General features: G+C 41.1%; 1 protein-coding gene and 1 pseudogene across 1 annotated transcript in view; both read left to right on the top strand.

Annotated features, from left to right (window-relative positions):
* The window catches only part of Copa (COPI coat complex subunit alpha), a 48157-nt gene that overhangs the window by 1350 nt on the left and 33691 nt on the right, over positions 1–13116 (top strand). The window contains exons 2-6 of the mRNA XM_036203054.1: positions 5364–5477; positions 6927–7000; positions 9226–9306; positions 11102–11178; positions 12121–12230. Coding sequence (XP_036058947.1) covers positions 5364–5477; positions 6927–7000; positions 9226–9306; positions 11102–11178; positions 12121–12230 — 456 coding nt within the window. The remainder of the gene's footprint in view (positions 1–5363; positions 5478–6926; positions 7001–9225; positions 9307–11101; positions 11179–12120; positions 12231–13116) is intronic.
* Positions 5680–6252, top strand: LOC118593231 (annotated as a pseudogene).

Here is a 13116-nt window from a genome sequence, read left to right as displayed (position 1 = left end):
TTAATATGAGGCTATATTCTGAGCAGTTCTAAGTCTCATGAGAAATTTGGTCACAAAGGGTACCATTAAGAATTCCTACTACCATCATAGCTAAGTAGAGAGCCTGTCTCAAAATAGCAAAGAAGAAAGAAAAGAACCATCATCTTTGGTGCAGTTGTGGTGGCTTTAGTCCCAGCATCCTGGAGCCAGATGCAGGTCCATCTCTGTGAGTTGGAGGCCAGCATGGTGCATACAGTGAGCCAGGCCAGTCAAAACCACACAGTGAGACACTATCCCAAAAAAGGGTTCTAGGCCTGGAGAGACGGCTTTGTTAGCAAGACTTACTGCTGTTGCAGAGGACTTGCATTTGGTTCCAGGTTCCCATGTTTGGCAGCTCACAACCACCTGCAACTCCAGCTCCAGATGATCTGATCTCCTTTTCGGGGCTCTGTAGGCACCTGAACTCACATGTGCCCAAACACAATTTTAAAAACAAACAAACAAAACCAGTTTCTAGTACTTGAGTAGTTGAAATGAGTCTTCATTTCCTATTAGTTCTTTTTAGATGTCTTCTTGGTCAGTAGAAAGGTGTGGGGTAATCAGTTCATGAAAAGTGCTGAATCAGGATTAAGAGTGCATGCTGTTCATACAGTTTGGTTCCCATCATCTATGTCATGTGGCTCATAACTGCGAATAATTCCAGCTCCATGGGATCTAGTACCCTCTTCTGTCCCTCTTCAGGCACCTGCACTACTAATGTGCACATAACCCCCATACAGACACACATGTTGTTGTTTGTTTTTTACTCTTTTGGGGGGCCCACCACCCAGCTCCTAAATAAATCGCACATGGAGGCTTATTCTTACTTATGAATGTCTGGCCTTAGCTTGGCTTGTTGCTAGCATTACTTAACTTAAATCATCCCGTCTATCTTTTGCCTCTGGGCTTTTCTTTTCTCTTACTTCTGTAAATCTTACTCTTATTCTTTGGCGTGCTGTGTAGCTGGGTAGCTGGCCCCTGGAGTCCTTCTCCTTCTCTGGCTACTTCTTCCCAGACTTTTCCCTCTATATATTCTCTCTGACTGCCAGCCCTGCCTATCCTTTCTCCTCCCTTGCTATTGGCCAGTTCTTTATTAGACCATCAGGTGTTTTACACAGGCATAGAAACATAGCTTCATAGAGTTAAACAAATGCAACATAAGCAAAAGTAACTCACCTTAAAATAATATTCTACAACACACACACACACACACACACACACACACACACACACACTTAAAAAAATTTAAGTGCTAAGTTGGACACTGTTGTTCATGTCTGTAAATCCCAGCACATGAGAGGCTGAGGCAAGAGAGTTGCTATGAATTGGAGGCTATATGGTGAGACCTATGCAAAAGAAAACAAGAAAGGTGTTAATGGTATATCATAAAAATAAAAGAAACACCATACAGAATAGGTGCCTTTATAAACTTGCTAATAGAGTATATTCATACAGTGTTTTTACAACTAAGCAATAGCTACCAGAGTTGGCTGTGGTAGCTCTTACCTGTAATTCCCGCACATGGGAGGCTAAGGCAAGAGGGTTGCTACAAGTTTGAGACCAGCCTAAATTACAAAGTGAGACCCTGTTTTTTAAAAAAAAAAACAACAACAAACATTGATGGGTGTGGTGGCACAGGCAGGCAGACCTCTAGTTTCTGGCTTTCAAAAGGATTTGCTGAAGACATGTGGTGGTGCATACCTTTAGTCTTAGCACTCAGGAGGCAGAGACAGGCAGATCTCTTGAGTTTGAGACTAGTCTAAACTACAAAGTGAGACTCTGTTTTAAAAAACCCAAACACTTAACTTGGGGTTCACAATGTGATCGAATATTCCCAAACATAGCATTTATCTGTAGGTCATTTATTTTTACTATTGAATAGTGTTCTATCTTTATTAATGTACTATTTGGGTAAATTGTTAGCAACATGATCATATAGCCAGAAGGTTTATAGAAAAACTATTGAATGTTCTAACTAAATAAAAAATTCCCATTGTTCTCACTAAAAAAAACAAACAAACAAAACCCCAAACATTGCTGGGTGTGGTGGCACAGAGGCAGGCAGATCTGAGTTCAAGGCCAGCCTAGTCTAAAGAGTGAGTTCCAGGACAGCCAGGGCTACACAGAGAAATCTTAGCTCTGAAAAACTAAAACATCATCAACAACAACAAGACCCCCAGACATTTACAAAACATTAAATGTACATGTTCTAAGCCAGTAAGATGGCTCAGTGGGTAAAGGTGCCTATTACCAGCCTTGATCCCCATGACCCACATGGAAGGAGAGAGCTGATTCTCACACACACATGCTATGGCGTTTGTGCATGTGGACACAGACACATTCATATACTCACAAATGCATGTAACACAAAATTTTCAGTGTACATGCTCTATTTTGTAGCCATTTCATTTTCAAGTCTAGCCTGAAGCAGTGTTAAGGCGATTGGCGTAGATTATATATAAAAGTATCTTCAGTACTTTGTTGTTGTTATTTTGTGAGACAAGGTTTCTCTGTGTACCTCTGGCTGTCCTAGAATTCACTTTGTAGACCAGGCTGGCCTCAAACTCAGAGATCTGGGATCCTGAGTGCTGGGTTTAAACATGTGCACCGCCACCCAGCTTTAGCAGATCCTTTGATAGCCAGAAACTAGAGGTGAAATTTACAAGTTTTCTAAGAGTAAGGTGTTTTTATTTTTGTTTCTCTCTCTCTCTCTCTCTCTCTCTCTCTCTCTCTCTCTCTCTCTTTCTTGACAAAATCTTGCTTTATAGCCCATGCGGGCCTCAAACTCACATTGTTTCTGCTTCAGCCTCCCAGATGCCAGGATTACAGGTGTGTGACCACCCCTCTCCCACTGAAGTAAATCTTCAATTCCAAAATAGCTTAAGATGTGCTAGACTAGTGAGCTGACTCAGTGGTTAAAGTTCTTACACCAAGCCTGATGACCAAAGTTCAGTCCCCGGGGCCCATGTGATAGGAGGAGGGAACTGACACCTGCCAGTTTGTTGTAGTTTTTTAAAGGCAATGTCTCGATATATAGCCCACATATATACAGATATATGGGTTGTCCTCAGACATGCACCATGGTATGTGTGTACCCACATGAAAAGACATGTGTATACACCAGTAAATAAATAAATGTAATTAAAAATTTTAAGTTTGGTGCCTTTGTTCCTTACAGTTATTTTAAAAAAAAATGAGTTTCCGTTAAGTGTAAAAAGATTTATGTCATGTATTTAAGTGAAAAAGGTTTATAAAATAGCATTGTATAATTTCATATCCATAAAATAGTAAGGCCTGTGCTTATATGTTGCCGCATTACAAACCCGGACACACTTCAAACTGTCAGCAGCCCTTTCTTCTCGTTTGTCATCTTTTCATCCTGGAGGAGGAGTAACAAGGACTAGATTTGCTTTCCTGCCTTAAGTCGCTGAACGACTAAACAGAACTACAAAGGTTTCAGACATTGGTCAGTGAAGAGTACAGGAAATTATTTCTTTAGGGAAGGGAAATAAACAGGGTGAGACCTCTGTTTGTTTAGATTAGTGCTTAGAGAGAGATTCTGGGCTGTAATGAAAGAAGAGGGAAGAACCCTGTGGTCTAGCTGAGGAACAAATGCCTAGCAGTTGGGACAACAAAGATGACTAAAACATGCTCGAAAAATACCAGAAAAAGGGGAGCACTAGAGGTCTGTATGGTTCCCTTAGGCCTTTATTAGAGTGTTGATAGGTGTATCCATGTGAGAAAAATATCCAAGAAAAGATATAAGAAAAAAACCATCAAGAGGTAGTTGGGCTGGAGAGATGGCCCAGTGGTGTTAAGAACACTTGCTACTCTTGCAGAGGACCCAAGTTCAGTTCTCAGCACCCAGTTACAGAGGGGATCTGACACCCTCTTCTGACCTCCATAGGCACCAGGAATACATGTGGTGCACATAGACACAAGCAAAATACTCATACACATAAAAAAAAAGTATTAAAAATTGAGATAATTATGGTGGTTGTACATACCTATAATCCCAACACTGGGAGGCTGAGGTGGTAAGATTGTGATTTTTAGGCTAGCCTAGACATAAGAGTGAGGTCTGTCTTTTTTAAAAAGAGAAAAAGTAATAATTGAGGGCTAGAGAGATGGCTTAGTGGTTAAGAGCACTTGCTCTTCCAAAGGACACAAGTTCAGTTCCTAGAACCCATGTCAGGGGGCTCACAACCATCTGTAACTCCAGTACCAGAGGATCCAACACATCTGGCCTTCATAGGTACCTGCACTTATGTGTACATACATACACACAGACACACACCTACACATAATTTAAAAAGTAATACAAAAACAAATCCTTTTTAAAAAGATTTATTTATTTTATGTATATGAGTGATCTATCTGCATGTACACCTTTACACCAGAGGAGGGCATCATAACTCACTATAGATGGTTGTGAGCCACCATGTGGTTGCTGGGAATTGAACTCAAGACCTCTAGAAGAGCAGCCAGTGCTCTTAACCCTTGAACCATCTCTCCAGCCCCACAAAAATGAATCTTAATAACTTTAAAATAAAGAATGAAAAGAGAAAGCAGAGCAATTATCCCTGGAGCTCACACAAAGCTGAAAATAGTCTGTGCTCCTATAAGACAAACAAAGATTTCTTGTGGGGCTGGAGAGATGGATTTCCTGCCATTATTGAACACCCTCTAGGGACCCTCTGGTGGGTATTCCCTTAGCAGTGGTTCCAATTAGACCTAGACTATAAAGGCAGCTGTAGATTCACAGTAACAAAACTTAAGGTCGTATCTGTCAGGTGGTTCCAGCTAAGATGCACCTCAGAACAAAGCCCAGCAATGTTTAAAGAAATGCCTAACAATAAGATTTATTGTATTTGGTATCCAATAAAAAGCTACTTATCAGCTGGGTAGTGATGCTGTGCCCCTTTAATCCCAGCACTCTGGAGGCAGAGGCAGGCGGATCTCTGTGAGTTCCAGGACAGCCAGGGCTACACAGGCATACTTTAAAAATTAGGGGAGGGCTGGAGGGATGGCTCAGAGGTTCAGAGCACTGGCTGCTCTTCCAGAGGTCTTGAGTTCAATTCCCAGCTACCACATGTGGCTCACAATCATCTATAATGAGATCCGGTGCCCTCTTCTGGCCTGCAGGGAGAACATTGTGCACATAATAAATAAATCTTTAGGAAAAAGAAAAAAGAAAAAAAATTAGAGGAAAAGTTATCAAGCATGTTGAAGGAATAGCTAGCTTCTGATTAATCTAGTTCTTCTTTTTTTACCAGACTTGACAAGAGAAGACATCAGGGACCTTACCTCATTGTATAATTTTCTGCTTTTTCACTCTTCCCCAGGCCTTAGTTTTCATCCCAAAAGACCCTGGATCCTGACCAGTTTACACAATGGGGTCATCCAGTTATGGGACTACCGGATGTGTACTTTGATTGACAAGTTTGATGAACATGATGGTAAGTTAGTTTCTAGGGGAAAATTAAAATATATAAGTATTGGGGCTAGAGAGTGGCTCGGTGAGAAGTGCTAACTGTTCTTGCAGAGGACCTGAGTTCAGTCCCCTCCCCACATCCATCCAGGGCTCACAACCCCCTGTAACTCCAGCTCTAGGGGACCTGGTACTCTCTCTCGGCCGTCACTATCACTTCATGTGTGCACATGCACATACACGTAATGAAGATGGATATTTCTTAAAGGCTGAGTATTTATCATCCTATAGGGTGATTTAATCATTCCCAAATAAGAACCCCTGTCTCAAAGAACCCCCCACCAAAAAAAAAAAAAAAAAAAAAGAAGAAGAATTTTACTGGGGCTTTCCACCATCTTGGCACCTATGGAGGCCTGCTGGGTACAGAACTTCTAAAAGGCAAATCTGTCTGGAAGGCTGTGGTGCAAGGTTATCTTTGCTGGCTATAGTGAAGTATCTGAAACCAAAGAACACACAGCTCTTCTTAAAATTGAAGTTGTTTATGGCCGAGATGAAACTGAATTCTACTTAGGAAAGAGATGAATGCATATGTGTGGTGTGTGTGTGTATATAGATATAGATATCGATGTGCAAAAAAACCAGCACAATGACTCCTGGAGGCAAACCAAAAGCCAACATGATCTGGGGAAAGGACACTCAATTGTAGAAACAGTGGCATGGTTCATGCCAAATTCTGAAGCAACCTTCCTGCAAAGGCCATTGGACACAGAGTCCACGTGGTGGTGTATCCCTCAAAGACCTAAGCTAATGAAAAGTAAATATATAAAAATGGGTCTGGGCTGGAGAGATGGCTCGGAGGGTAAGAGCCCTGGCTGCTCTTCCAGAGGTCTTGAGTTCAGTTCCCAGAAAGAACATGGTGACTCACAATCATCTGTAATGAGACCTGGTGCCCTCTTCTGGCATGCAGACAGAACACTGTATACATAATAAAGAAATAAACCCTTTAAAAATAAATAAATAAGCCAGGCAGTGGTGGCACATGCCTGTAATCCCAGCACTTGGGAGGCAGAGGCAGGTGAATCTCTGTGACTTTGAGGCCAGCCTGGTCTACAGAACTAGTCCAGGACAGGCTCCAAAGCTACAGAGAAATCCTGTCCCAAAAAACCAACCAACCAAACAAACCAACCAAACAAACAAATAAATAAATAAATAAAATGGGTCTGTACTTTTGTTAAATGGAAAAGATTCTTAATAGGCCCTAGTGAGATGTTTATTACCTCAGAGGGTAATAAACAAGCACTGCCAAGCCTGAGTTACCTGAATTCCAGCCCCATGGCCCTTCTGGTAGAAGGAGAGAATTAGCTCTGCAACTTGTCTTCTGACCTCTGTACATGCAACACACACACACACACACACACACACACACACACACACAGGATAACTTTCCTTAATGTACACTGCCTGCCTTCTTCCTTAGGTCCAGTGCGAGGCATTGACTTCCATAAGCAGCAGCCACTGTTCGTCTCTGGAGGAGATGACTATAAGATTAAGGTACAGGCGATCTGTCACGGCTGGGAATAATGGATAGGAGAATGTGGTAAGGTTTGGGAATTAAGGAACTGAGAGATGGGAGAATTCATTTTATAGAACTTAGACTTCTAACATTATCCAAAACACTTACCCTGCAAACACTTATTGAATACTTATTATATATCAGAAACTTCTTTTGTGTGGAAATTGAATAGATAAATACAAAGTAACTTTTGTTCTCAAGGAGCCTTTATTCTAATACAAGAGATGAATGTATACTCAAATGATAGCATGTAGCATGGTTTTGTGTGTCAACTTGACACAAGCTAGAGTCATCAGAGGAAGGAGCCTCAGTTGAGGAAATGTCACCATGAGATCCTGCTGTAAGACATTTCCTCATTTAGTGATCAGTGGGGGAGGGCCCAGTCCGTGGTGGGTGGTGCCATCCCTGGACAGGTGGTCCTAGCGTCTATAAGAAGGTGGGCTGAGCAAGCCAGGGGAAGGAACCCAGTAAGCAGCACCCCTCCATGGCCTCAGCATCAGCTCCTGCCTCTAGTTTTCTGCCCTGTTTGGGTTCCTGTCCTTACTTCCTTTTATAATGAACAGTGATGTGGAAGTATAAACGCTTTCCTCCACAACTTGCTTTTTGCTCATGGTGTTTCATTGTAGCAATAGAAACCCTAACTAAGACATATAGTTTGGTGAATGATATAATAAATACTCAAAATAGAAAAGAACATCCCAGGTTCAGAGATGGACATGACATAGCCTGATGTGTTTGAGACTCTCCAGTTCCTGTTAGAGAGAGAAAATCTAAAGACGGTGAAAGAGGGGGCTTGAAGATGGGTGAGATCATGAGTGTATGTTTGCAGTGCTTGGGAGTTCTTTTGTTATTACACAAGCGTGGAACCAATACTGGGGCTTATATAGAGGAGTGGTATAAGATTTGAATTGATTTTAATTTTTTTAATTACTCAAATAATAACAAAGAAAAGATTGGATGAATTGGGAAGACTAAAGACATAGATACCAATGAGGAAACTATTTTATAAATGCTTGTGGAAAGTGAACAGAGCCTGAACTTAGGCAATACCATTTGAAATGGAGAGAAGGAGATGAATATGAGAGCTTAAGAAGAGAGAACAACCAGTGGTTGTTTATGGTGGATGTTGGAGGGATGATGAAGAAAGGTGAATGAGATACCATTGCTGTATTTTTCTCCTCAGTGCTGGGGATTGATCTTAGGGCCCAATGTGTCTTTGGCAAGTACTCTTCCACTGAGTTACATCCCTACCCCTAACAGGTCATTAACTTGGAAAGACAAATCTGTAGTAGGTACAGTTTTTGGAGTTTGGGAGAATGGATCATCCTATATTGGTTCTAATGTGCTTGAGGTACCTAGGATACTCACTGAAGATATTTGGAATTTGTCAGCAGGAAGGAGGGAGCTAAAGCTTAGTGTAGAAGATGCTGCACAGGGAATAGTTTGAATGATAGACAAATGATAATCTAAGAAAGAGAGACAACATTCCCTTGAGCCCATTCCCATGTGTGGATATGTCTTATATTCTGTGACTTTTCTTTGAGAAGCTTATATTCACGTTCTTGGGTGTGTCTTACTTTCTTCTGAGAACCTCTCTTTCTCGTATCCCTTGTGCTTAAGTCTGCATTAAGATATCTTTATTAAACCCCAACTTTACTTAAAGGAGAAAAGAAGTATTGGTATAGGAAAGAGTAATTTTATAGTTTGGAGATAAACCAAGGAAAAGCCAAGGAAGAAGGCAGTTTGGGGAAAGATGAAGTTGTCCGAGTAAGATACAGACTACGAAGAAACCTCTAGATTGTCGAGTTAGGAGCTTATTAGTAATAGTAGCACCTTAATACTAGGTGAGCTAGTCAGTAGAATGTAGGCAGCTCTTTGAAGGTTGATTACAATAAAAGTAAAAGATAGTGCAGCAATCTCTACAAGAATAGATTTCAAGGCTGGGGATGTGGCTCATTTAAGCGGAATACTTACCTAATGTTTTTGAAGTTTAGCCCCATATAAAACTGGGTCTCAGCACTCAGGAATTGGAGGCAGGATTAGCAATTCAAGGTCATTGTTGGCTACACAGCAAGTGCAAGGACCACCTGGGCTATGTGAACCCCTGTCTCAAACCAGCAAGCAAACAAGAGGAACCTGATGAGACTTTCAGAAGTTCAAGATGTTTACATCCTATTCTTTGGTTGAATTTCTGTCTTTCCAGGTTTGGAATTATAAACTTCGGCGTTGCCTCTTCACATTGCTTGGGCACTTGGATTATATTCGTACCACATTTTTCCATCATGTAAGTGGCTGTTGACCTTCATTATGCAATGTGTTTCTCCATAGTAATCTATATACCTGATCTGACCAACTGACCAACTTACTTTGCTTCCTTCCTTCCTTCCTTCCTTCCTTCCTAACTTCCTTCCTTTCTTCCTTCCTTCCTTTCTTCCTTCATTCTTTTGATTGATTGATTGATTGATTGATTGCCATGCAGGGCATTGGACCTAGTGCCTTGTGAATACCAGCAAAATGCTCTGCCATTGAGTTGTATTCCCATCAATAGTCTCTGTAGCCTCAAGAGACCATGCTTTAGGGTTGAGGGGGATAGTTCTTCCTCACTAACATAGGGATATGAGTTCAATCCCCAACACCCATGTAAAAAGCCAAGCATGGAGGCTGCAGAGATGGTTCAGTGGTTAAGAGCACAGGTTGTTCTTACAAAGGACCAGGGTTCAGTTCCCAGCAACCACATGGTGGCTCACAACCACCTGTAACTCCAGTTCCAGGGAACCCGATGCCCTCTTCTGACCTTCACAAGCACCAGAGATATGTGTGGGAAACAGATATACATGCAGACAAAACATTCATAAAAGAAATAAAAATATTTAAAAAAAAAAAAAAAAAAGCCAAGCATGGTAGTATGGTAGCACACAGTTGTAATACCAATGCTAGGGAGACAGAGATAGACAACTGAGGTTATACTCAGTTTAATTGGATCCAGTGCATTCTAAGAGGAAGTCATTGCTTTTCTATAGAGAAATGTAGGGATTTTATTTTGTTTACTGATCTGTCAAATAAAAGTGAGTAGGCTGATCCCATGTGTGGTGTTGTTGTTAAGCATTAGATAGGCCCAGAAGGTTAAAGTAACACACCATTTGGATGAACTAATAAACATTTTGGGGATCTGGTGGAACCTGTTCCCTTAGCCAGGCTCAGGCTCTCTTCCTTCTTTAATCTCTCAAGTCAGAGTCAGTCTCTCTCTCTCTCTCTCTCTCTCTCTCTCTCTCTCTCTCTCTCAATGGGCTCTTTTTATTTAGCCATGTCTGCCCTGGAACTCACTGTATAGACAGGTTGGCCCTTAACTCAGAGACCCACTGGCTTCTGTCTCCCAAGTGATGGGGTTAAAGGTGAGAGCCACCATGCCTTGCCATTTGTCTGGTTTGATAGCAGATCGGAGAGTGAGTTATAGAGATGCCTGGCCTCTTAGTCTAATCCTGTCATGTCTAAGATCTCCTTATAATTCAGTGCTATAATTCAAGTAAGCAAGTATTTACTGATTGAGTTTACTTATTTCCTTAAACAATTAAAGGTGTTGGGTAGGGATTAGGGACATGGATTTTTGTTTTGTTTTGTTTTGTTTTTTGAAACAGGGTCTCACTGTGTTGTTCTGGCTGTCCTGGAACTCACAATGTAGACCATGCTGACTTCAAACTCCAGGAGATCCACCTGCCTTTTCCTTTCAAGTGCTGGGATTAGCATTAAACGCATGCCTCTCAGCACATGGAGGCAAAGGCAGGCAATCTCTGTGAAGCCAATATGATCTACGTTGTGAGTTCCAGAACAGCCAAGGCCACATAGAAAGGTTGAAAGTATGTATATGTCTCTTTACTAAACACTAGAGCTACAACTGTAAATAAGAAGCTGGGCACTTGTGACTACATAATTTAAGGCTAGCCTAAACTACATAGTGAGACCCTGTCTGAAAAAACAAGGGCTGGGGATGTAACTCAGTAATAGAATACTTGTCAAGCATGCACAAGGCTCTGGCCTAACAGAACAAAATTGTTTAGAACCCTATCTGAAATGTCTTTCAGGAGTATCCTTGGATTTTGAGTGCCTCAGATGACCAGACCATTCGAGTGTGGAACTGGCAATCTAGAACCTGTGTCTGGTAAACCAAGAGGCAGTAGCCTCAAAGAAGGGTTTTAATTCTTTCTAAGTATTTATAATCAGCCACTTCTCAGGTCCATCATCTTCCTTCCCGGGCAGGCCGTGTCTGCTGATATGTCAGTCTGGATTTGTGATAACAAGAAGAGTAGGTCATATAACTAGGCCTTTAGAGTAGAAGGTTTAGTTCCTTTTCCGTTCTATTCCAGTGAATCTTACTTAGTGCTTGGACTAGGATTGCATATATTTTCATGTCTTCATAAGTCTTTAATCTGAGAGTTATGTAATCTCAGTTCCATGAAATTAGTAATATTTAAATATTAAACAATTGGTGTCAGAAGAGAGAACTATTGGAGTAAGCAAAGAGGTGCCACAAAGGCCTGGTGACTGAGTTTGACCTATGTAAAGGTGGAAGGAGAGAACTGACTGTACGTGGCACCCACTGCTGCCACTCCCTAGTAAGAAAATAATACTAATTAAAAAACCAGAAAACCTTTTTGTCTGTTTACATTTTTTGTTTTTGTTTTTGTTTGGTTGGATGGTTTTTCAAGACAGGGTTTCTCTGTGTAGCCCTGGATGTCCTAGAACTCGCTCTATAGACGAGGCTGGTCCCAAACTCAGATATCTGCCTGCCTCTGCCTCCTGGCTTGGATCAAAGGCATGTGCCACTACTACCTGGCCAAAAAAATATATATTTTTAAAAAAGAACTATTAGCTGAACACGCCTTTAATCCCAGCACTCGGGATTAAAAAAACCAAACAAACAAACAAAAAGGAACCATTGTTTGCACAGGTGGCATTGCTTATTACTAGTTCAGGATTGTTAGGATGACTTACATTGCTGCAACAAAAATATAATCAGAAAAGCACCCATTGACTATGAAGAAAGGTGTTTAGCTTAGGAACCTGTTGACTTCTCCCTTTAATGTCATGCTTTTTCCTGCAGTGTGTTGACGGGACACAACCATTATGTGATGTGTGCTCAGTTCCACCCCTCGGAAGACCTGGTGGTGTCGGCCAGCCTGGACCAGACTGTTCGCGTTTGGGATATTTCTGGTGAGCTGCCCAAGTTCAGGGGACAGTCTAGTCATGTCTGGCGCAAAACTGCAATTGCTTAAAAAAGCAAGGGTATTCTGCTTAGAACAACAAAGTTCAGAATACTCCATTCCCATGTAATACCTTTGTTCTTGAAGGTATTGAATCTGCTGTGATGTTCCTGGTGTTAGCAGTACTTCCTGTGAAAGTGGCTTACTCTAGGAAGCTAATTGATTTCTTTATTTAGCTCAGATCTCATTAAAATATGTTCGGCTAAATTATTTGATTAAGGACCAAGATTTCCACTCAAATAAGATACACATTTTATTAAAAAGGAAAAAGAGAATGTGCAAGTAAACAGGACTTGTGAGCCCTGTTGTCTTATTTATAAGTAGAAATGTCTTCCTATTATTTCTTCTACAGTGAGGAACAGAGAGAGGGAAGGAGTTGGCAAATTTTTTGTTCAACAAGCTTTCTAAGAGCTTTGGATAATTAGGCCAATTCCTCCTGTCATAATTTATATATCATGACTTTTGAGATAAAGACTGAAAGTTTAATGCCATACAGAGATCTAAATGTTGCCACACAGAGAATTTAAATACTGAGAGATTCTATCTATGGCATGTGTGAAGGGGCTTCATGCTGGACTAGGGAACTGAGACTAAATGCTGTGGCTGCTCTGCCCAGTTACATTTAAAAAAAAACAAAACTCACTGACTGAATTATCTTTTTTTTGCCACTTCTATTCTAAGTGATTGAGTTCTTAGAAAATCATGAGACTGCAAGACAGTGTTTCTTCCCCAAACAGGAAGGCCCCCATGGGCCCTTAGCGGCTTCTCTATGGAAGTAAAGGAGTTAGCTTTCTCTTTATACTACTAAAGTGGTAAATACCCAGCTTCTCTCTGAC

The sequence above is a fragment of the Onychomys torridus genome, chromosome 11 (genome assembly GCF_903995425.1).
Source record: "Onychomys torridus chromosome 11, mOncTor1.1, whole genome shotgun sequence".
Taxonomy (NCBI): domain Eukaryota; kingdom Metazoa; phylum Chordata; class Mammalia; order Rodentia; family Cricetidae; genus Onychomys; species Onychomys torridus.
This window is presented reverse-complemented; position numbering and strand designations above follow the sequence as displayed.